Raw genomic sequence first — 26,559 nt, 5'->3', positions numbered from 1 at the left:
GTATCATTTCAATATTGTTTTCCTATATGACCATGTTGATGCTGTTACACCCACCGCTTTGTTATACTCCTATTACAAACATTTCCTCGCAGATATTAGGCGGGCTATTATTTACTTAACCTCGTTCCCGTTTTTAATTATGGTTGACAAATCATGTTAATTTCACGTGTAGCTCAGTAGGACTGTAGCCTATGCGATAAATTCATATTTGGATGAGAAAGGACCACGACGATTGACTGTTTTTATGGTATTTTTGTTCATTTTGTATTTTAATATTTTCAATGTTAATGGATTATGAACTTTAAGTTCTACATTGATAGGCATTCAGCAATCACATCTTGAATTACAATGATCTTCGTTTACTACTTTTATTTTCTAATGAATTTCAGGATGAATTAACATTTCCATCTTGTTGTCGTTAATGATCATTTAGACTGCTTATTAATTATTATTTACTCTGAATTAATAGCTATATTCATGCATCAATAATGTGTCAAGCTCAGGTGGTGATTGAAATTCAGTTTATTTAGCCTGACACAAGTAGTCCGGTTTGTTTCGTTGATGCACCAGGTTTGCATTTAGGCTAGGATGATTTCCACAACTCGAAGACTGTTGTTAACATTTTGACTTAGACTACGTTGTAGAATAATTAATTTAATTTCTACAGCACTTTTCATTACAGAGGCATCTCAATAGGCTACTATACGCAGAAAAATGCTAAATACATAGTCCTACATTCATTATAATAATAAAATAAAGGTTATGCTTGTTTGAAAATTAATGGTTTACCAAGCGACTTTGTATTTTCTGTAGTGCGGACTTGGCTCAGGGAACGCTCGTTTGATTCAAGTCAAGGGGTCTAATACTACAACTTTCCCAATAAAAAACAGTCATCTAAACGTGTTAATTCATGGTCAATTTTGTGCGCTGTGGTTTTATTTCATACTTAACGTTTGTACAAATGCTGTATAGCGTAGACCTACATCTAGAGAAAGATACTGTATATCACTTCTTAGTTCAACATTTTATTTAGATCATGGTCTATGTATATCATAGGACATATATGTTTCGGTGTTTGCCCAGTCTCTCTTTTTTCTAAATAGGCACACCTCTGAAAAATCCTGACTTTATTAATGTCATGATTAATAGAAAAGATGATTAGGTCTACCATAAAAACCATGTATAACTCAATAATTCCATTTTATATTCCGTTTTGTTACATCTTTTCCACTTTGAAAGATATGATAAGAAAATATTGGCTATCCTTCGTTTTAAACGTGTGAGTGTGTAAACGTTATTCATTAGATAAGCTATTTAGGTTGCTTTACTGAACTGGTTCTAATATTTAGGCTACCAGCGATTGCGCACTGACCGCACCAGCAACATGCACGCGTTAGGATTAAAACAACCGAGGCAAATAAAACTATAAACAAAACATTGTTTTCAGTGTCTTCTGCAATTTAGTGCACAGTGCACAACTAGAGGCTACATATAACCGGTTTCAATTACCTAATAAAGATAATTATTGTCGTCTATATTTTTCCCTCAGTCAAATAGGCTACTATTGGTTCTGACCAGGCCACCTGTCACGGTCTTTGAGCTCGCTCTGTTTTTCAGCTGTTCATGAAGCTGTAATGTAACTTAATTCAATCTGGTAATATTGAAATCAATAAAGCCCTATTTATGCATTAGAGTAGACTATGATACGTGGTGATAAAAAGTAAGTGGACAGTGTTCCGACATTGTATGGATCCAAATACAAATTCGGAAACATAGCCAACCTTTGTATAATACCGCATTATAAATGTGGTTAGTTGGAAACATCACTTGTTTTTGGCCCTTTATACATGTCTTCGCACATTCAGTAGCTGTGCATGGAGGCTTTCAGTGACAGTTTATCATTGCACAATGATTTCATACAGGTAATTCAAGTAAATCTTAGTAACATATTTGTAGAGGGGGGTAGGAGGTTCGGATGGGGGGCAGGAGGGGGACATGGGAGCAGGTAGCTGACCATAATATTTATAAAATACGTTTAGTTCTATTTTTCCTCCATAAAGCCCTGACGATGTTAATTCGGTGTTGGATGGTCAGTTACAAGGGTCGGGTTTAGGATTCTTGCTTCAGGAGTTGGTGTTTCTCTCATTTGCTATTGGTTAACAGATTTTGGTTCTCTCTCTTTCCAAACTTCTCATTGGACATGTGCGATTTGACAGTGAGCGAAAGGGTTGCCCTTAACGCTTCAAAAAAAAAGTTATACAGAAGTGAGTATCAATCAGAGAGAGGGGAGAAGGACAGAAAGGGGAAGAGAAAGAGGCAGGAGAGCAGGACGGAGAGACAAAAAGCGGTAGATAGCCAGGAATATATTTAATGCTAACTTTCGAGCAATTAAATGCGCCGTGGGGATGGCGTATCATATCTTTAGAGGTTTGAAACACCATTTCTAGACATAGTTTTTGGATTACTTTCGTCATTGGCGACTTTTGCACCGTTTTAAACATTGACGTGTGCATTTTCCTTGTGCTCGCTGCGTGGACGGAGTTTTTGTTTTCCCTCTGGTGGATTTGCCTTGAGAGAAATGAGTGACAGAAGGCGATCTGCTGCTGCTCTGAGCTCAAGAGCGCACGCCTTTTCGGTGGAAGCCCTGATCGGGTCAAATAAGAAGAGAAAGCTCCGGGGCTGGGAGGAAAAGGATCTGGAGTTGTCTATGGAGAGCCTCGCCAACAACGGACAATTAGGAGACGGCGACGACCCTGTGCATTGTCTGGATATCGACCCCGGTCAGTGCATAACCACCATCACTTCATTTTTTGTTGTTGTTGTTGAATATTGTTATGCTTCCAAAACAAAAAACTACGGATTGGCCTATCTCACGGAAAAGAGGAATACAGAAAAGGCTACTATTTCATCACCATTTCAAAGATAACTAGTTATAACCTTTTCCTCAGATAGACCTACTAATGTGAAATAATAACATCTGTAGGCTAATAGTGTCCATAATGAATATGTATGTAGTTTAAAAAAAGCGTAACTATTAAACCGTAATAGTGGTGTTTTAACTTTGCATAAATTATCAAAGGAGTTAACCAACCCCAAATTATTGATTTTGTATAAATGCCATCACTTTAACAAATGAATAGGTCTGTCACACCTCGGTCAGATCGACAGGGACAATGCATCAATGGGGCATAATAAATTCTGCAGTCAAACTTTATTCATAAATTCATTTTTTTTACTGGATATGTGTGCAACAAAAGTTCAACATTCACCTTTTGCTGCTATACTAAACAAAAAATATTAACGCAACATGCAAGAATTTCAAAGATTTTACTAAATTACAGTTCATATGAGGAAGACAGTCAATTGAAATAAATTCATTCTCATTAGGCCCTAATCTGTGGATTTCACAGACTGGTCACAGATAATAAAAAATAAAAAATTAGCTTCACAATGGTCCTCAGGATCTCATCACAGTATTTTTTGTGCATTCAAATTGCCATCAATAAAATGCAATTGTGTTCATTGTTCGGAGCTTATGCCTGCCCATACCATTAACCCCACCGCCACCATGGGGCACTCTGTTCACAACGTTGACATCAGCAAACGTGGTCTGCGGTTGTGAGCACAATTAGACATACTGCCAAATTCTCTAAAACGATGTTGTAGGTGGCTTATGGTAGATAAATTAACATTAAATTATCTGACAACAGCTCTATTGGACATTCCTGTAGTCAGCATGCCAATTGCATGCTCCCTCAACTTGAGACATCTATGGCATTGTGTTGTGTGACAAAACTGCACATGTTAGAGTGGCATTTTATTGTACCCAGCACAAGGTGAACCTGTGTAATGATCATGCTGTTATAATCAGCTTTTTGATATGCCAAACCTGTCAGGTGGATTGGCATGGGGGAAATGCTTACTAATAGGGATGTAAACAAATTTGTGCGCACAATCTGAGATAAATAAGCTTTTTGTGCATATGGACAATTTCTGAGATATTTTCTTTCGGCTCATGAAACATGGGACCAACAGTTTACATGTTGCGTTCATATTTTTGTTCAGTGTACTTCTGTCACATCTACGCATGCAATTTGATCCATATTTGGATAAATGGAACTGAATGTTCTTCTGGTGTATCAGAATGCAAGGTCACTGTCGGTCTGATCGAGGCGTCACTAAGCCATGACGCACCCAGAAAAACGCAGTAGCCTATTGCAGCAGAGCACGGTTAATTTTCTTTTTGCGCAGTTATATTCCTTAATTTTTAATTTATTTTAATGTATCCTTTATTTAACTAGGCAAGTCAGTTAAGAACATATTCTTATTTACAATGACGGCCTACCCCGGCCAAACCTGGACGACGCTGGGCCAATTGTGCTCCGCCCTATGGGACTCCCAATCACGGCCGGATGTGATACAGCCTATGATCATAAATATCATAAGCGGTTACGTTAAAAGTTATATTACCACTGTTTCACAAATTACTACACATTGGTACAAAATTATGGTTGCATGTGGGGCCATTGTCCCTTCTCCATTTACAGAAGCCTAGCTGCATAAAATTGCCCCGGCTCTCTTTCACGCGTGCCTCTCTTGATACATAACAATTGGCCATGCCAGTGACTTAAGTGGAGACATGGTCAGTTGTAATTCATATTCACTTAAGATGGTTTTGAATTGGGGGAAATGTTTTGCTGAGATTATGAAGGCCTACATTGGTTTCTGTGATTCAATGCAAATTATGCATTTTTGGCGCATGGCACAATATATAGAAATTAGCCATCACAAGTCACACCTGGGTTACTTATACCTGTTTTTGTGTGAGTCCAAATATAATATGAGACAATGCGTGTGTTTTCGTGTGATGAGAGTTTGTTTGAATGTAGGCCTGTTGTGTGCTTGTTCTTTTCACTTGGTTAGCCTGTGTGCCCTGTATTTTCTATTCTAATTTCGTTAAGCATATCTATAGACCTATAGGCTAACTCCATCCCTTTTCCTATGTGGGAAACAATAGGCCAATAAAACGTAGACCTACGTTTAAACTATTTTTATTATTATGTTTTAGTACTTTACTTTTCCAATAATATAGGCTAAACTATTTATCTATATGAAATGGAATGGACACGCAACCTCTGCCATTAGGCTACGGAAAATATCAACTCAGTTTTCAGTCAATTCTTGACAATTTAAGCAATCACCTATAAGGATAGTCTTAAGTAAAATTGGATATCAATGTTTATTTAATTAAAATTGATAATATACATTTTGTAAATCTGAAATCACAAAATCAAAAGGCTCAGGCTAATCTTTAAAGCCTATGAATCACGCAGGCTTTTTATTACTGTCAAAACACTTGATATTCCTAAATGGCAATTATATTTAGGTAAACCATCGCTTTTCTTTGATGCAAATGTTGTAATAATAAGTAGCCTGGGCTATCCCGATTTTCAAGTCACATTAGATTCAAGATGGGCATATCCTATCATTTTTAATTCTAGATTTTTCCAAATTATTTACAAAGACGTCTATGACTTAATTTGTATACAAATTTAAAACGAACTAATAAGTTATTGAATATGTCACAAAATCAATTGACTCTCGTCTTTTCTAAATCTTGGGGGATTTGGGTAGGTTTGAATTTAAGAACATTGAACTCATCGAAGAGAGACTGATGTCAAAAGCTAGCATGAATGACTCAATCTCGAAGCTTTGAGTTTGAATATCCTTACTTTTTTAAATACATCAGTGAATGATGATGGATATATTCTATATCCCATTCTAACCCTCCCAGGCCGCAAATATGAATCCTAATCCTAATATGAATTGCTATCTCCTCTCAGCTCAGTATAGCCTACATTGAATTTCAACAGACACGCAAACCAACATCTCAATATTACAATCCCCATTACAATTTGATTCACAATAGCCCTAGTAGCGAAGTCCCACCTGCTTTTTATCAAATAGGCTATAGGCCTACATTTGTTTTTGTATCTAAAAGGATCTCAAACTAATAGCCTACCCGCATTATAGACTATATGCCTATACATAGAAAATATATATCTTATTTGGTTCATTAGAACCTAATTTAGCGTCACGTGCATGGCTTAATGATCTAGGCCTACACATTTATTTTCTAATTGTACAGTTCATTTTAGAACTACAAAGCTTTGTGGTTTGCCTTCAGCAACGTGACTTGAACCTCATGCACAGAGGCTCTTGTCTGACGCGTGAAGTGCAGCAGCAAGTGTTGTGCGTTTGGGGGATGCCTCACAAATGCGGAGGACCGAACTAAATTTGTTCACAGCTGAGATGCAGGGTTTCAGTACTACCATTGACTGCGATTCAGTCAGATAAGGAAATGTTATATATCCTCCACGGTTTTACATTAAGTTAGAGTCGTCGTTGATTGAAAAGGAACGTTGTCTCGCGACAAGTAATTTAGGAGCCATATTCCTGGCAGAGTCGCAAGTAGTTTGAGTATCCAATCTTGACTAGCCTCCAGTTGACACGTATAGATAGACCAGCCATCACTGATAACAGCTAGTCTTTGTGGTCAGTTTGTGCGGTTTAGATTTTTTACATAATGATTTTGCCTCCATGTGAGGCTTTCAAACCGATATGGTCAAACAACATTCTCATTGAAAGACACGTCATGGGAAAAAATATCAAGTGTAAGAAAACCACCACTACTCAATAGTTTAAATTGGATTAATAACAATCCCGTTTCCCAGAGAGCCAGCATGTATGACACATTACCTTTGTTTCAGACAAGCACATGTAGGCCTATCTGCAGAATTAACCCCTCCAATATTAAATTGTCTGCCTTAAATGTAAACATCAGCACTGTCAGCAGTTTGTGTGTGTGTGGCGCTTGCTTGTGAGAGAGAGAGAGAGAGAGAGAGAGAGAGAGAGAGAGAGAGAGAGAGAGAGAGAGAGAGAGAGAGAGAGAGAGAGAGAGAGAGAGAGAGAGAGAGAGAGAGAGAGAGAGAGAGAGAGAGAGAGAGAGAGAGAGAGAGAGAGAGAGAGAGAGAGAGAGAGAGAGAGAGAGACTGCTTTTCTTTTATGGATTTACAAATAAATGTAAATATCCAGACTGTGAAATATATCACTACAGATTATCTTTAATCTCACTCTTAAACCTATTACTGGCCTATAAGGCTTGGACAGTAGTCTGTCTCACTAAGAATCTGTAATTATATTATGGATAACCATGTGGACTGTTTTATGTTTTTAGTCTATGGAGTGACACTGATTTTTAAGTGACAGAATGTTTCATCTTATTCTGTCCGTACTTCATATAGCTCTGAGGTTTCAATATTGTTAACCTATTCTATATAATAATATATGATATAGCCTAATATATGATATATAAATTGTCACTTGGTACTTCTGGGGTGATGATTCCTCTTTCACAAAATGCAAATTGCTGCTGATCATCTCTAAATCATTTTGTATCTTAGAAACCCAACTTTTAAAATGATGCCTCTGAGAAAAGCTTAACTCCAAGCCAACAGATGTTTGTACTATTAAAAGGGGTGAATCCTTATTTTATTGCCTCTCCCTAACATGGGCCTGAATTAATTACAGGCGGAAACAGGTGGTTCTGATTCTTGTGGATTGGGTTACTCTGCAATTTCAAGGTTGGTAGATTGCTACTTACCCACTCTGTTACAACTCTATTAAATGCATTTTCTATTCATAAACTTGTTTCCATAGAAAGGTCTTTGCGATTTTATTCGTAACATTTTGGTCCAAATTAGATAATCACATAGTGAATAAGTTTGTGTATGAATAATTAGCTGAAATCAATCCTCTTCGCACCTACAAGCCGTTATTATTCACATTCAACTAGCTCGATTTCCTGTGTGAACCCAAGCTTTGACAAACAGAAGATGGCATTATTGTTATCTTTTTCAGACTTGGTAGACATATCAGTTGAGGAGATCTATGTTCTCCATTGAGGCTCACCGCAAGTTGATTCCTTTGTGCCTAACCACAAGATAGTTCATTTGGGTTTTGAAAAAGTGGTTGCTGCTCTCCACAGTTTAGCAGAGGTTGGCTACTGTCTATGATTGGCTAGTTAGTCAGCATTAGTCATGCACTTAAGGTTAGTACCAGATTTCTGACTCTGCTTCCACCTTTCTATCTGTAAGCTGCCATGAGGTGCTACTTCCTTCAATATATTTATTTATTTGTCGCTCACTCCATCTCTCTCATTGTTTCCCCTTCTCTCAAGACATGCGTCTTTCTACCCAGCAATATCCTGTGTAATGTGGGACAGATGTGTGTAGTTCTTCTCACACTTTTGTAGCTCTGCTCTGTTCCTGCTGGTTATAGTGGGTGTGCCTGAGAGCAGGCTGTCCGTGTGGAGGGGGACAGGGGGATAGCGGTGGAGGACAGGGACTGGTCTGGCGACATGTAAGGGACAGCATGGTGACTCTGAATGCTAGTGGATGGACGTGGTGTAGCTTGATGACAGTAAAGCACCGAGACAACAGCAGCAGCAGCAGCCATGATGGCTCTGAGCGGCCCAGATCTCTGGCCTGGCCCGCTGTGTGGCTGATGGCTGCTGGATGCATATGATGGCTGTATGGGCCAATCAACAGTTGCACTGTCTTACCATGTTCCTTGGCTCACACAGAGAGAGTCATCACTGCCATCATACTGAAAGGATCTCTCAAGAGGATGATGAAAATGATTTTTTCTCCTCTCTTTCGCTCCCCTTCTATGGACCTCTCTCATCTTCCTCTCTGTCTCTGTGGTAGAGCTGTCCTGCCTGCAGTGTCTTCATGTCTCCACTCCATGCTCTTGTCTCTTGTTTTGGGGTCGTGATCACTTGGTGGTTAGTCCTGGGCCACACTCCAGTCTCTCAGCAGTCCTGAATCTGCATAAAAGCCTGTTTGCATGGTGTGTCCTGCCAAAGCAACCTACTCATGTCAGGGCCCTCAATAAATCATATAATATTACATATTGGCACATAATAACAGAGACAAGTACATTAATAAGAAATTGAAATATACAATTCATAACTTTACTGTGTGCTGTATAGAATACAAATATATATATTTATGAGCTGATACATGGCAAAATGTTTTTTTTTTCACTACATAGTGTTGTCAATGTCAAACATAAAATGCTGAAGCCAGTAGTAATGTAAGCCTATAGGTTTATTTGGAAGTTAAGATCTGGAACAGTTATTCTGGAAAAATTCCTTGACTATTCAAGTTCTATATGCAGGTTATACATTTATTTTGCTATTGTTGTTGTTCTTATTGTGTTGCCAGAGATTCCATTGGGGAAAATATAACTTTTTTCCTAACTTTGTTGTGGGTCCTTTTCATAGCCTATATGACATCGTAATATATGACATTTGTAGACATAGTGATATGAATGATAGTAGTTTGTAGTTGGCATGACAATCAGTTGGGCTAAATATATCTTTTAGAATTTTTGTTGGTGGGCGTTTTTTCATGTAAAATGCGCATTTCATTTGATGCAAGCGTTACTATTGTGGACAATTTATGACATTTCAAACGTAAATGGAATCGTTTTAGAGTCAGATTTATTTTTTATTATTTGAAATCCAACCAAACCCATATGATTTGAGTGAGTCAGATTCGGTGCTTTCTCGGAGTTCATGCTACAGATGATTTGGCCTCAACGGACAATACTCAACTAATTTTCCTGAGGTCCCAGTTTTACCGGGGCTACATTTTTTCCTAATCCTGTAAATCTCCACAGATTCTGAGGCGAGCCCGGGTTCAGATGGCGAGGGTCTGGCGGAGAGGACGTCGTGCTCCTTCGGCTCCCCTGAGGACCTAGCCCCGGCGGCCTGCGAGCTGTCGCCCGCTGCCTCAATGGAGGAGATTCAGGTGGAGCTGCAGTGCGCGGACCTCTGGAAGCGCTTCCATGAAATTGGCACGGAGATGATCATCACTAAAGCCGGGAGGTAAAGCAGCTGCTGCATATTTATGATTTAAAGGACTCCGCTGATTAATATATTTTCTTCTTGCACCTACCATGCACGCACTCTTAGAAAAAAGGGTTCCAAAGGGCTCATTCGGCCGTCCCCATAGGATAACTATTTTTGGCTCATGGTTGAACCATTTTTAGTTCCTCTGTGGAAAGGTTTCTACATGAAACCCAAAAGAGTTCTACCTCGAACCAAAGGGGTTCTACCTGTAAAAAGGGTTATTCAAAGGGTTCAGCCGAATAACCCTTTTAGGTTTGATATCACCTTTTTTCTAAGGTGACACACATGTTGCCTACTTTTGCGCAAAATATCCCCGTGCGCTATGCATTACCCCTGTAGCACGCATGTTTTTGAGGGGTGCTAATAGGTTGCACATGGGGGCAAGGGCTCCGGACGCGAGAGGGCCGCTCTGTAATCACAGGCCATAAATGACGTATGAGGGTATTCCATGGCTGATGTCAGAGAATAGCCCGGGAAGAAAGGAACTGTTTCTAATTCATCTCTTTGAAACATGTTTTCGGTTTTTGCTCTTTTGGGCAGTGTTACGTACTGGGGAACGTAACAGGCAGCAATTACAACCCAAACCGAGCATATAACTTAACCTACACTGTTCTCATGAAGACTTTCCCCCCTCGCAGGAACACCAGGTATGTCCCGTTCAGTTTGAATTTAACGATCAAGCAATAGGCGGACGACGAATTTATGTAGTCGACTGATTCACGAAGTAGGCCTAGCAATAAAGCGGTCGAGGTTATGACTTTTTCCTCCATAAAACAAACAACAAACGAAAAACACTGTGAAAGCATATGGTCTTCTGTAGGCCTATAGTTTATATTGCATAATTTGTTTATTTCAAAACTAGGTTTAATATAGGTGAAGGTGTTCATCTTAAATCTAACCTAACAGGTTTTAGTTTCAAAGGCCACTTTATTTTACTCTGGATTGTGAAATTCGATTTAGCCAGTTGCCCATTTCAAAATAGTTGTAATTAATTAGGAATAGTAGGTAGGTATTTTATGTCAATCAGCATCAAGCCTTTTGATTTTCCCACATTTGTAACCGTGTATGGTTCTGTATTGCTTAGTTGATAGAGCATCTCGCTTGCACCACTAGGGCCGCGAGTTCGATTCCCGGGGCCACCCATACGTAAAATGTATGCACGCATGACTAAGTCGTTTTGGACAAAGCGTCTGCTAAATGGCATATATTATTATTATTATTATTATTATTATTATTACTTTTAGGCTAATATAGGCCTACCACCTTTAATAACAGAACATATTATGAAGTTTAACAACAGAAAATAGTATGATATTAATCACATTTAACAAACATAGGCCTATGATGATTCCTCTGTATATGTGTCATGCATTAGAAGGGAGTGAGGGCAGAGCAGTATAGGCTATATATGGCCTAACACGGGGATGCGGCATATTTCTCTTAGTCTTCTAATTGGAAAAGCATGCTTTCCATTTCCTTAGACTAGATTGGCTATCCACTGATTATTTTCGTCAATGTATCTTAATTTATTTGAAGTTGACCAATTAGTCGACATGTTTTTATGGAGAAATGGCAAGGGCCAAGTTGTTTGCGTGTTTAATTTTCTTTTGGTAGGCCTCTATCAAATTACATAACAAGATTGTAAAGTTGTATTGGAAAGTAGTAGGTTTGTATTTTCGCGTTTGTTCTTCTGTTTTAATAACACATGTACACCAACTTTACAGTTAACCTATACATCTGACTTACCTAAACAATATATGATCAACGTTGTTTTCCTGATATTCATGAATCAGATTTATGTTGTTAATAGCCCCATATATATAATCCGTGTCTGTTTAAAGGCAGTATAGTTTAAACGACTAGCTGCGTGTATTTCATGTCTCTGCTAATAATAACCCTATAAATTCAGAGGAGAAAGAAAGTAAGAAAACAGAACTTATTTGTCATTATGAGGGCAAAGATTTATGACGTTTAAATGGAAAGAAAAATGCAGCTTTTGAAGTGTAAAACGAGGAATTAACTTGAAAATGTCTCTGTGTATGTAGTCCTACTTTTAATGTGACTTTTTTTGTTTTTCCTGGTTTGGTTTGCATCGAATTACCAAAAAAACATCTCATGATTGGGTGCATATTTTCAAGGAAGAGTGAGTTTGTTGCCAGCTCGTGCATTAAAACAGTTTTAATCTTCTTTGAGGATGAAATGCCCTACTTTATTTAATCTGAATAATATTTATTTAATGAAGACGTGGAATGTTGATACAGACATTTTAAGGAATTATCATAAAATGATGTTTCTAGGCGCTGTTATGGGTGGATGAGGGGTGGAAATTAGCTATATGACTGGCAAGACATTGGTCAAACTTTAAACCATGCCCAATGGCGCACTAGAGTATATTTCTAGTGGCATGAGTGGAATTATACTTAATGTCTACATGGTGCAGGGTTCCATTTGTAATGCTGATGCTCATAATATAATATTAAACTTAAGCTATATTGCTAATCTCTCTCTCGCTCTCTCTCAGGCGGATGTTCCCTGCAATGAGAGTAAAGATTGTGGGTCTGGACCCCCATCAGCAGTATTACATAGCCATGGATATTGTTCCTGTGGACAATAAGAGATACAGGTATGCTCCTATCTTCCTAAGGTATGCTCACACTTATTAGCGCTTCCTAACATTTCCTAACTTCCCGTTACTCATTCAGATTGGTGTGTACTATCGTGTGTGCACGGTGATGTACAGATATATACCCAACATGTGCTATTGGAACATTACACTATCCATGTCTGAGATTGATGTTCTTATTCAGTCAAACCAAAATAGGCTCTACCCCCAATTTGGACAACATAGCTGATAAATAGATGTTGTGTATTTTAAGATGGAGAGTCGTCCCCATGAACCCCAAACAACATACACAGATCATTGCAAAATTCAAATGGTATGCTGATATGCACATACATCTGAATGGAACCTGAAACAATGACCTTTACAGTTGTCCATCTTGGGGATAGGTTTTTATGATGGATATCTCCGGCCAAAGTATCTGAATGAATTTCTGGCATAGAGCACAATGTCTGGAGAGAAAGAGACCATAGGAGAGGAGAATTAAAATTATTTATCATATGTGTGTATGGTTAGAGTGAGACCATAATATTGATAGCTTTATTCACTATGGAAATGGCAAAACATATTTCTACCCTAAACCTGGTTCTTTGACCATGGCGGAATACAATTTTTATGCCGTAAGATATTGTTTTAATGTACTACCTCAGCTGAAGGACGCAGTTCAATGTGTCATACATTGGTGACGTGGCAGAGCGACAGACAAGTGGCAAAGTGTCATAGTTGCATTAATGTTATAGCAGCGCTACAGATGGGTTACAATGCATTTGTTACATTTATTTTCTAATTTTACAGTGTACATCTTCAGTTTATATATCAATAACATGCATTAATGTTCTATTATTGTTACAGATATTTTTACTATGTTTACATTTTATTTGAGAAACAGGACTTGGCTTTCTTGAATGGAACACTGAGGAACCACTTTAACAATGCATTCATATTATTTCCCCCAGTTGTTTAATTATGTAAATGTGTCATTGAAGGATCGTAGAACCCTGGCTCTCTCACTGACTGAAGTGTTTGTCTACGAGGGGATGGTCTAGAGAACCAACATATTATGGAGGATTTTGAGAAGCCAAAAGATCTTGTAAAATTAAATAGGATTTTCTTCCTGGCTGGGGACTTTACCACAGGGCTTTGCAAACGGAGCTCCGAGCTGTCACTGGAATGTCTCATAGTTCTCATAGAGTTGGGGTCTGGAAATAGTCTTTATTGAAATTTACTTGCTTTACTTAGGCTCTCTGCCTCTTTTCAGGAGTGTTTCGTTTATACTGGGCTCGTTAAATCTCCATATTTTACTTGTCTTTTATGTGGACAGTTGGTATGTTCTAAATTTGAATCACAAACGAAAAGTGCAGACACCAGCACTGTCTAGCTCTTCAAATTGACTTTGTCCTCTATATTTGAAAACACTCACTCACACACACACACACACACACACACACACACACACACACACACACACACACACACACACACACACACACACACACACACACACACACACACACACACACACACACACACACACGAAAACACGTTCACATACAAGGACTTTACTTAATGATGTAAACTCTGAACACACACCAGTCAACCCTGTAGGGCAGGAATGATCAACTAGATTCAATCACGGGTCGTTTTGTTTTGAGCGGATGGTCGGGGGGCCAGAACATAATTAGAAATAATTTTAGACTGCAAATTGACTGCAAGCCCAAACAGATATAACATTTCACTAAAATATTATAATTTCAAACCTTGCTTACATTTGTAAACAAGCTCGTGTCTCGCTATTATGCAAGGGAATATTTGGGAATATTCCAAACATTAAAATCACTTGGAGGTGATTACCTGGTGTTTTTACATTCTTTTATGTCCCCCCCAAAATAAAAATAATAATACATATTTTTGCTCAGAAAACTTGGGGGGCCAAATAAAACCACGTGTGGGCCAAATTCGGCCTGCAGACCACCAGTTGGGGAACCTTGCTGTAGGGAAATGTAATAGTGATACTTACTCTGTCAGTTAAGGTAACCCAATATACAGTACAGCCTGGGTTTGGCAAGTGTGTGTGAGTATTTTAACGTGTGTCTGTCTGAATTTCTTGTCCATAAAAGTATATATCTGTTTGATGAGTTGTATGCATACATATGTTGTCTGTGGTCTGTGTGTGTGTGTGTGTGTGTGTGTGTGGGTGTGTGTGTAAAGTGTGTGTGTAAAGTGTGTAATAAATTGTGTTGTGTTGGGTGAGCGGGCTAGGCTACCCCCATCTGTCCGAATGGTGTCACATAAAGTCAGATCTTTATTGATTGTGCTGGAGCCAGATGGCAGATTTATGGAAGATGAAAGGGGGCTAATCAAATTTCCAGTCCTGTTTCGGGCTAAGGTCTCTCTCTTCTTCAACACTTTCCCTGTTACACGGAACTTAACCCTAAACAGCAATCCAAACAGGAAATTACACAAACGCCTGGCATTCTGTGTGTTTGTTTGGTCTGGTGTGTGTTGTGTGTGTGTTCTTGTGTGCTAAAGAGGTGAGAGAGTGTGCATGTGTCTTCAGGGTGCTCAAGGCTCTGTGTGTGAGAGAGAGAGACCGAGAGGGTGGTGTAACGCTGCTAGACAATAACAAAGAGGCCAAATTAGAGTTTTGTCCATGTTTTACCACTGAGTGATGACTATGGAAGAGACGTTGCAGCTAAGCACTTTCAACTGTGCGCATGGCCAGAACTAAAGGCAAACAGCTGTGCTTGGGGCTACAGTGGATTGGAGTCCCTCTCTTGCTTCAGTCAGTCAGTAAGGGGAATGCTCTGTGCTGGGCGGGGCAGTCATATTGTACCCTAACTCGCAATGCAACATAAAATGTTATGACTGAGCTTAGTTGTGAATATGTCGTTAAAAGCATATGTAGTATGTGTGGGGATATTTGATGTCTCTATTGTGAGCAAGCTCTGCATCTGCAACACATGAACTCCCTGACTTCAATGCTTCACAATAACATGTGCAAAACCTGTGGAAAAAAAAAAAACAGAGAACCAAATGTGAAATAAGGTTTGGTGCTGATACGTCTGTCACTGTGTGTCTGTCCTCCAGGTATGTGTACCACAGCTCCAAGTGGATGGTGGCGGGGAACGCGGACTCCCCAGTGCCCCCGCGGGTCTACATCCACCCAGACTCCCTGGCCTCTGGAGACACCTGGATGAGGCAGGTGGTCAGCTTCGACAAACTCAAACTCACCAACAATGAGCTGGACGATCAGGGCCATGTGAGTGAGCCGGTGAGCCGGCTTAACTTGACATACCACATTCTTGCCTCCCTCCTACACCTGTACACTGTTACACCTGTACACCTTTACACCTGTACACTAATACAAAGACATATAAGTAATTGTACTGTTTCAGTATTTCTCAAAGTGTTTTACATTGTAATATGGGAATTTACTTCACCCCACCCATGTGTAGATAAGACTATTCTTAGAGAAGAAGACTGCGGCCTTTATTGACTGATGCTGAAATAGTTGATCGGCATTGATGTAGTTATGGCACAAGATGGATCTCCTCATGACATGAAGTCCGTGCTGTTACAGGCCAGATTGCTTTTATTACGGGGCCTTGACGTTGTTGAAACAGTCAGAAGAGCCAGTGCAAATCCATTTATCCATAGAGGTCCTGATGTAGGGATGCCAGGTAATGTAATTACTCAAGATGGACCCATCCTCCCTAGCCATGATGGAGAGATGCATACGTTTTTAGAATCTTCTCTCAAAATGGATGCCAGTGGCTTCATGTAGCTTAGTGAGGCAATGATGGGCCGGCACATTCTGGTCCTCCTATGGGCCTGTTTTCCAACCAGCCAGCTGATGCTAGCACAGCTCCGTTCTTCTGACAAACGTAATAACAGATGGGTGTTAGATGCAGCAGTGGGTACATATTTTTTGGTGGGGGGGGAGTCAGGCAAGGCCCCTTTCTCTCCCACAGCCGCGTTATAAGGCCTTTGTTCCGCTGAAGGCATCGAGGCGAGAGGAAATTAATTTTGGAACTTCATGTGTGGGAAACCTCACCGCAAATAGGCGGGTATCTGTCCCATCACTCTTCTCTTCTTCCTCCGTCTTGCCATAGTATCAAACCTCTCCATTAACAGTGGTTGCTATAATAAAGGGAAAGGGAAAGGGGGATACCTAATCAATTGTGCAATTGAATGCATTCAACTGAAATGTGTCTTCCGCATTTAACCCAACCCCTCTGAATCACATAAGCAGGGCTATTGGTTCTTAAAAAACTCAAAGTCTAAGCCGTTGGAGGGGCTAACATATGGAATTGTTTTAAGATGGTCATACCATGGATCATTTAGCTTTTTGATTTATAACTTTAGGACCTCTTTAGGTATACATTATTTGGGGATAAAATATTGAATATGGCCTTTACTGCTATAGCCCATAGAAACGCATTGACTAACATGTTAATAAATGTAAAAAAAAAAAAGACAGACAAAAAATGTATCATAAGGTTTTGAAGTGTCTGTTCTATGTCTCTAAGAGATATAAGAAAGCTCAGGAAATATTTTTGTTTAACCCCTTATTTTTGTTGTCGCAAAACTACCTCCATACTTCCATTCATTTGTATGGGTTACCTTCAGATGAGTCCTGTGACACTTGTGGGGGTTGTAGACCAAAACGGAGAGAGTCTCCCCTTTCCATATAGTGGTCACAATAGTATAGATGTTTTCATGAGAAGACCAATTTTCGGGGTGTCTCATGGTCTGACAAACACCGTTGTAGCTCAGCCACCTTCCACTGCAGATGCAGAAGGCCGACATAGGTGGATGCTGTGAATTGAGACCAGCCCATGCAAAAAGATATCTCTAGTTTAAACTGACGGATTTTGATGGGTATTTTTTTATGTTACTTAGATTGACGCACAGGTGATTAACCAATTTGATTGGCTTTTGCTTGTTATTCATATAAATAAGTAATAAATATGTAACTGAAATCACTTTATTGCTACAGTAGGCCTCTTATTTTAAGGACACTACTAGATGTATTGTTTTGTTAATAGATCTGTCAGATAAGTCCCTTGTCTGCTCTGTGTTGTTGTGAGCTCAGTGTGTGTATGTGTGACTGGGGAGGGTTTGATCTGACCCAGAACCCTGGCCCTGACTTGGGGTCCCCTGGGCTGAGCAGGGGGAAAGGTGAAGAGGATGGGGGGCTGGAATATTACATTTACTGTCAATGTTATTCGTTACTGTTTCACCAATCTGTTTGAAATGACCCCCTTAGTTGTTTGTGGCTCCAGGGAGGCTTCTCACTCGGGCTGTAATCAAGAGCAGACAGAGAGCCGGAGGGAAGGCTGGGCCGCCATAGCCTGAAGCCTCGGCTCTGCTCTCTGGTGTTAAATACTTACCTTACCACCTCTCTTATCATAAGTGTGGACTTGTGTTCCTCTTAATCATACAGCCCTGATATGAACTCAGACTTGCTTAGACACGCATAGGCACATGCACACACATGCACTCACAATGTAACCATTACGATCTCTCTGTGGTTTCAGATCATCCTCCACTCCATGCATAAGTACCAGCCTCGTGTCCATGTGATCAGGAAGGACTTCAGCAGTGACCTGTCCCCCACCAAGCCTGTTCCCAGCGGAGAGGGAGTGAAGACCTTTAGCTTCCCTGAGACTGTCTTCACCACCGTCACCGCCTACCAGAACCAACAGGTCTGAGGCCAGACACTTTTATCTTTGTTGCTACGATGCTGTTGCCACTCAATTGGTTTATCTGCACCAGGCATAGGGTCAATTCAAGTTCAATTGGAGTCAATTCTGGAAGTGAACTTAATGCGGAACTGACACCGTTTTAACTACTTTGCAGATATGAATGAAATAAACAGACAATCATAATATCAGTCCAAAATATCAAATTCACATGCCTTAAAACATACTTTGTAAGAGGTTTTTAAAAAAAAAGGGATATATTTGACTCAAAATTCCATTACATATAGTCAGGTATTGTTTGCTGAATAGATGGATGCAATCAATGCATGATTAATATACAGTTGAAGTCGGAACTTTACATACACTTAGGTTGGAGTCATTAAAACTCATTTTTCAACCACTCTACAAATTTCTTGTTAACAAACTATAGTTTTGGCAAGTCGGTTAGGACATGTACTTTGTGCATGACACAAGTAATTTTTCCAACAATTATTTACAGACAGATTATTTCACTTATAATTCACTGTATCACAATTCCAGTGGGTCAGAAGTTTACATACACAAAGTTGACTGTGCCTTTAACAGCTTGGAAAAGTCCAGAAAATGATGTCATGGCTTTAGCAGCTTCTGATAGGCTAATTGACATAAATTGAGTCAATTGGAGGTGTACCCGTGGATGTATTTCAAGGCCTACCTTCAAACACAGTGCGTCTTTGCTTGACATCATGGGAAAATCAAAGGAAATCAGCCAAGACCACCAAAAAAATTGTAGACCTCCACAAGTCTGGTTCATCATTGGGAGCAATTTCCAAACATCTGAAGGTACCACGTTCATCTGTACAAACAATAGTACACAAGTATAAACACCATGGGACCACGCAGCCATCATACCGTTCAGGAAGGAGATGCGTTCTGTCTCCTAGAGATTAACGTACTTTGGTGCGAAAAGTGCAAATCAATCCCAGAACAACAGCAAAGGACCTTGTGTAGATGCTGGAGGAAACAGGTACAAAGTATCTATATCCACAGTAAAACGAGTCCTATATCGACATAATCTGAAAGGCCGCTCAGCAAGGAAGAAGCCACTGCTCCAAAACTGCCATAAAAAAGCCAGACTACGGTTTGGCTTGCAAGCCGAAGTACTCCATCCCAACCGTGAAGCACGGGGGTGGCAGCATCATGTTGTGGGAGTGCTTTGCTGCAGGAGGGACTGGTGCACTTCACAAAATAGATGGCATCCTGAGGATGGAAATGATGTGGATATATTGTAGCAACATCTCCCGACATCAGTCAGGAAGTTAAAGCTTGGTCGCAAATGGGTCTTCTAAATGGACAATGACCCCAAGCATACTTCCAAAGTTGTGGCAAAATGGCTTAAGGACAACACTGTCAAGGTATTGGAGTGGCCATCAAAAAGCCCTGACCTCAATCCTATAGAACATTTGTGGGCAGAACTGTTAAAGCGTGTGCGAGCAAGGAGGCCTACAAATCTGATTCAGTTATACCAGCTCTGTCAGGAGGAATGGGCCAAAATTCACCCAACTTATTGTGGGAAGCTTGTGGAAGGCTACCCGAAACATTTGACCCAAGTGCAACAATTTAAAGGCAATGTTTCCAAATACTAATGGAGTGTATGTCAACTTCTGACCCACTGGGAATGTGATGAAAGATATAAATACTGAAATAAAGAATTCTCACTACTATTATTCTGACATTTCACATTCTTAAAATAAAGTGGTGATCCTAACTGACCTAAGACAGGGAATTATTTACTAGGATTAAAGGTCAGGAATTGTGAAAACTGAGTTTAAATGTATTTGGCTAATGTGTATGTAAACTTCCGACTTCAACTGTAATTAACCAATGCAATGCTTGGCAGCTTAATAAAGATTGCTATCAGGTTGTAAATCACAGATCATGCATTGTTTGGATCCTGAAGCCATTTGGTTGATGCAAAAAGGGTGAAAGTTAGGTGGATATCTCAACACAATCAAACTATCATGGGCAATGATCATAAGTCATAACGTGGCTATATAATGTGGCTAATATTTAGCAAGCTAAATTCACAGAGCTTTGATGTAGCTAGCTAGCTGCTGGGAGGATGTAATGTCATCATTCGGACGAGTGGGTAAATGGCAGACTTTTCCCCAAAAAGTTTTTAGCAGCTTAGGTGGCTACAGCTAAGTTGCAGGTGTCATTTGATTAGCTAGCTAACAAGAAATGTGACTCGCTTCTGAACTTGAACAACTGTTAACCACAGGAAACTCTTATTTGTCAATCAAATGCATCTGTCATCGATCAAATTGGCAGCCACGCAAGCAAGCTAATAAATCCAATTCAGTTGTCAAAAACATAGGTTATGGGACATAAGCAGGTATTGGAAGGCAGGCTGCAGCAGGACAAGCGAGCAGGCTACTATTCCCCATCATCTCAGTCCAACTACATGCTGAAACATTTCACAGTTTATCCAAAGATACTGGTTTCCCCTTTTGTCTGTACATTTATCCCTCTCTAGATTTCATGTTAGCTCATCTGGTTCTTTCTAAAGTCGTTGTAGCTGCCTGTAAACATACAGTTAAAAGTGAATGGCATACCCCAGTATGGCAATGAATTATTTGCATATACGCCAACTGTAGCTCTGATTGGTTATGGTGTACCGGTCTGTGTAGAGTCTGGGCCTGGACAAGACAGATACGTTTTTATTTGTTTTTATTTTCTATTAATTGCCCAAATGCACGGCAGCTTTCCCACTCATATTACTGTAGCATTTTCACAAATTCCCAAATATTCTATGAATGTATCAAAAAGTTTGAAAAAATCACCATATTCTTCCCAAGGGTGTACAGTATATAAACATATTTTAAGGAAATGTATAAACGCTAAAATGCTAAAACGGTTCCTCGAGTTCCTCTTTAAATTCAGTTTATGAATGGAAAATGACCAATTATTATTATTACATTAAAAAAAGATTTTCATGAATTGCTTTATTCATACATTCCTTAATTTCCCCTTTGATTTCTTTGAAAGCTTTATATTGATACATTTATCCCCCCTCTCTAACATATGCATCGGTCATATGTATGACATTTGTTTTGATTGTCATGTTTTTCTTTCCCGCAGATAACTAGACTAAAGATTGATCGCAACCCATTTGCTAAAGGATTTCGGGATTCAGGCAGAAACAGGTATACATTCCTCCACTAACCCGAGGTCCGTGTAATGCAACCTGTCTCAGCGTTCGCCAGGCTGTGTGCCGCAAATCTGTCCTTTTGTCCAACGTGGCCTTTAATATGGAAATAATCCCCTGGAGATACCTCCTAATCTCATATGCTGCTCCATATAAAATTAGTCACTCTCTCCCCAGCCAAGAAAACCCCACTAGATCTGAGATAGAAACACAGGTTCTGGGTAGGGGAGAGCTCTCTCTCTTTCTCACTCTCTCTCTCTCAGTCCGGATTATCATATGTAACAGGGGAAACACTGAACCAGACCCTCAGCACATGAAAGCTCCACTCCCATCTGGAGTGCATTATCGGCACAGTTATTTGAGACATATTTTTTCATTTTTCAAACAATACAGTGCATGATTTATGAACTAGCGTTAGAATTTCATTGCAGAAAACTACAGATGAAAAGATTATGTAGAAATAAGATATTTATAGACAGAAAATGTATTTATCCTCACACATATCCCCCTAACTACTCATACCAATGCATTATAGTAATTTACTACATCACTGTTAAACTGTCAGTTATTCCACATTATGGCGAACTGAAATGAATTAAAACGAGGACATATGACACAAGCTAATTCGTTAATTAACTACTGAGTTGTTTCCCCTCTATGAATTTATATCTTAATAAAGAGCTCTCTCAGGCATTAAATGATGATTGTCATCAATCAGATTTTTTGACTGGTGACATTTGACTTTATGAGGTAAAACAGGGCAGAGCTCATTTGTTGGGTTTTGGTCCTGAGCGCTATGAATGAGTGCACTGATGGCCAGGGCCAGTGTGATTAGCGTAGCGCGCTAATGAGCTGGAATGGCCCTGGAGTTACTGGCCCTAAAATAACATGGTCGGGACAGGCCCTCGTTTCCCTGGGACAGGGCCCAGCGGCGCACACGGGAGTAAATCATGCAGTAAGGAGAACCGTGTACAGATTCTAGATGAAACGTCACTCAGATTTATGATCACAGTAAAAACCTGCACATTTTAATGGCTCCAGTTTCCTCCCAGTCTGACTCTACTTCTCTTCCTCCCTCTTCTCTCATTCTCACTTACACTCCTTCCTTTCTCTATGTCCCTCTCACTCTCTTCGACTATCTGTTTTGCCATCACAACTCTTCCTTCCTCTTTCTCCTACCCCGCCTTTGTTATGTTTTATGTATCCGTCCCTCACACTGACCCTTTTTTTTTCTCCACTGTTTCAGTCTCTCGTTCTCTCTCTCACACAGGACTGGTCTAGAGGCGATCATGGAGACCTATGCATTCTGGAGACCGCCTGTGAGGACACTCACCTTTGAGGACTTCACCAACATGCAGAAACAGCAAGGTGTGTACAACTGTCTCTAAACTATGGCCTAATCTCTACAATCTTCTACAATATACACTCTTTCACTGTCACTTCATATCTTTCCTTTACCTCACAACACATCAATTCTCTTCATCAGTCTGGTCATCACCACCTGTTTTGGCACCTAACTTGGAATCTGCTGAACTTTTTATTAAATTAACCCTGTTGCTTTTGGACGGCTTTGTGACACGAGTGGAATCAGTGAAAGCTCAGCGTCTTGGTCATGGCTCGTATCACAGGCCCCGATGCTTTAAAGCAAGCCAATTTCTTCAGCGCTCCTTCCTCCGAGGTTATGATGACGTTACACCACTCAGTATTTTGTCTGTGCCGACATCTGTTTGTTATCACAAACTCCTCCAAACCTATTAGACATTAATTCGAGTCCTCACGCCGCTGATGAACTCAGTAAGTGCTCGGAGCTAGAGCGTGTGTCGTCCCCCCACCTCCACTCCTGTCCCCCCCAGCGGCACCAGATGCCCTTCCAGCAGGGTAATCAACAGCCCTTCCAGCAGGGTAATCAACAGCCCTTCCAGCAGGGTAATCAACAGCCCTTCCAGCAGGGTAATCAACAGCCCTTCCAGCAGGGTAATCAACAGTTCCCCTCAGCAACGCTGAAGCTGCTCTAACCCCTGCCCGACCAGAGAGGAAAACATGACATCACTATGATATCCCCCTCTCCTGGCCAACAGAACCCTGCAGAACTGAGCTGAACATTATCGAAGGCATATGGTGCAGTCAGAATCAGAACCCTGGCCAAGAGAGAGTCATGAAGTTTTTCTTTTCTTTAGCTGGTTTCAAACTGAATTTCTCTAACATTAAAATTAATGCGGACCAAATTCTCATCAATAAAGAAATATTTGAGTGATATCCCACAGCTATCTGTCAATTCCAAAAGCTTGACTTATTGCATGTAAACCTGTGCCAAGATAAAAACATATTTTTACGTCAATACATGTCTAAATTATGAATGTATGGTTCTTTGAGAAAAGGGGCAAGCTCGGAGCTCTGTTGACCAGACATGTACTGTATCAAACTGAAGCCACATTTATGCTCAGAAACAAGTACTGTTATTTTAGGGCTTAGGATCCAATAAATACTACTATTTCAAAGAAGTAATGATGTCATGCAATTAGTCCTTAAAATCAGATGTTGAGCATATGAAAGTGGTAAAGTCAGCTGAAATTGACCAGTAAGTGTAATATCAAATTCTTTAATACATGTGAATTAAGTGGCTTTATGTACCAGCCTTAAACAGGGCTCTCATATTTGACCGGTTAAGATCAAACGGCAGCAGTCACTGGAATAAGACAGTCTGGCAGCGATAGGTCGAATGGCTGAAATGAGAGATACTCTGAGTGTGATTGTTGGCCAATGCTTCTGTTGTTGTTTCACTCTGTAGCAAGGCTCTGTCTCGCTGTCTTTGCGTTGAGTGTGTGTGTGTCCCTGTGTGTTTTTCAGGAGGAAGTACGGGCACCTCTCCCACCACCTCCAGCACAGGAGCCCCCTCCCCTTCTGGCACGGCCCACCTCCTGTCCCCCTCCTGCTCCCCGCCCACCTTCCACCTGGCCCCCAACACCTTCAACGTGGGTTGCAGGGAGAGCCAGCTGTGCAGCATGGGCCTGTCTGAGTATCCGGCCTGCGCCCGCAGCAACATGGCGGCCCTGCAGGGCTACGGGGGACTGGCCGACAGCTCCTATGGACGCCTCCAAGCAGCAGGAAGCGCTGTGGCCTCCGCCCAGCAGTCTGAATCCTTCCTGCCCCAGAGGACGTCCTCCCTGATCGCTGCAGGCATGCAAGGGGGTGGTCATGGTCCTCTGTCTGGAAGCAGCGGTGGCGGGAAGATGGATGCCTACGGAGGTCAGCTGACCTCGTTTCCGGCATCCCAGCTGCAGTATGTGATGCAGGGTGGAGCTAGCTCTACCTCCGGCTCCTCCTCCTCCTCAGGCTCCTCCCCCTCTTCTGCCCACATGTTCAGCGGGGGCCACCACCACGTGCAGCAGGGATCCTACAACGCCTTCTCACTCCACAACCCCTACAACCTGTATGGATACAACTTCCCCACTTCCCCTCGCCTGGCTTCCAGCCCTGAGAAGACCCAGGGCGGCCTCCTGTGCTCCTCCTCCTCTGCCGGGGTGTTTGCCGAGCGCCAGTACCTGTCCAACGGTGGCATGGACAGCATGCACATGATTGGCAATCCCTCCGCTGGCCAGCAGGTGGCTGGCTCCTGTGATGGCCGTCAGTATGGCTCCTCCTCTCAGATGTCAATGCACATGGTGTAAAAACTGTCCTGTTATTTCAAGAAGTTCTGTCTCTTCTACTAAGATATGCTATTGATGAGTCATTTTACATTTAGCGTTGTTTGTAATACTGAGGTACAAAGTGAACCTTTCAAAAAACAGACTTTTCATCTCATTGTGTTTAAAAAATATATAATTCACCTCACATGCTTTAAACAAGGAGGTGGAACTGTTATTTAATTACCACAATAGTGTTAAAAAGGGGAAGTGGAACCATATACCGTGCTCTCAGTGCACATGTGGCTGTTTAGAACACTAACCCCAACCATGGGGACATACAGGGGGATACGTGAAAGAGAGGAGACCACATACTCTTACTGTCGAGGGATTCTCAGGAGTGAACCCATTATGGTGCAATAGTAATGACAGTCTACAGGAACTCAGCCTTGTTGCTATGGACTCTATCCAGTCCCGGACAGGATGTGACAGAGGCTCTGTGTGATCCAGAAACTTCACCTCCACTTCCACTGCTCTAGTTTTAACAAGACATTATGCCATAACGTTGTGGCAACATTGGGAGAGAACTGAGAGGGTTGTGGCAGTGCCAGATCAATATGAAGGTTTTCCCCTCTGGCCATTCAGTGGGGATGATGGGAGGATGATGGATGAGGCACAGAGGGTGAATATAATATAATACAGCATATGCTGGAAGGATGAAGTCACAAAACTAAAGGTCAGGGTGAGGGAGGAACTATGTGTCTCTGACAGTGGGGTCCAGTTGTTGACCCTGCACCTCTCAGTGGACACGCTGGACGAGAAGCTATGTTCAAGTGGACATATAGTGAAATACAGTGAAATCACCACAATCTTATCAACACCTTTCCTCACAGACTGGAATGGCTTCACTATTTTTGAGTGGATTACCTTTTTAAAAGCATATATAAGATGGCGAATGCAAGCAAAAACCATAAGCTTTACAGTTGTTGTGTGAAAGGTTATAAAGATAGAATAGGAAACAGAGTAATTATAGTATGTTTTGGTGTGTTGTAGATAATTGTATTTAAGTGCCAAGCAATAATACAATTATATGGGCCAATCTATCATGAAAACAAATGTGAGAAAAAATGGAAATAGCAAAATTATTATTTTGAAAGGCCTTTTAAAAAACTGTAAATACAGGTGCCAAGCACACAAAAGTTCAATAAACATTTTAATTCATTTACATGTTTTTGATTCATTTACAGCTGTCATACTCTGTAAGATGTGCCTATATTCAAAAAAGTGGACCACTAACAAAAACAAGCAATAGAGTAAATGCATCCCCTGACATTTTCCCATGCAAATAGAACTTGATTACTATGATATTCTACCATATATCTATATATATGATATACAGTGCCTTCAGAAAGTATTCATACCCCTTTACTTATTCCACATGCTGTTGT

At 40.7% G+C, this 26,559-nt stretch overlaps 1 protein-coding gene across 2 annotated transcripts; it reads left to right on the top strand.

The window, feature by feature from the left end:
* Window positions 1-2,275: 2,275 nt before the first annotated feature.
* LOC112225477 (T-box transcription factor TBX15-like) lies at window positions 2,276-26,336 on the top strand. Of its 2 annotated transcripts, none has more exons than XM_024389465.1 (8): window positions 2,276-2,780; window positions 9,745-9,952; window positions 12,498-12,599; window positions 15,684-15,855; window positions 18,137-18,304; window positions 21,422-21,486; window positions 22,759-22,856; window positions 24,336-26,336. In XM_024389465.1, the coding sequence occupies exons 1-8, from the start codon at window positions 2,579-2,581 to the stop codon at window positions 25,154-25,156; spliced, it is 1,836 nt and encodes a 611-aa protein (XP_024245233.1). In that variant the 5' UTR covers window positions 2,276-2,578; the 3' UTR covers window positions 25,157-26,336. The 2 variants fall into 2 exon arrangements, with proteins under 2 accessions (XP_024245233.1, XP_024245232.1); XM_024389464.1 differs by having other exon boundaries at window positions 15,684-15,867.
* The last annotated feature ends 223 nt before the right edge of the window (window positions 26,337-26,559 follow it).

The sequence above is a fragment of the Oncorhynchus tshawytscha genome, linkage group LG26 (assembly GCF_018296145.1).
Source record: "Oncorhynchus tshawytscha isolate Ot180627B linkage group LG26, Otsh_v2.0, whole genome shotgun sequence".
NCBI lineage: Eukaryota > Metazoa > Chordata > Actinopteri > Salmoniformes > Salmonidae > Oncorhynchus > Oncorhynchus tshawytscha.
This window is presented reverse-complemented; position numbering and strand designations above follow the sequence as displayed.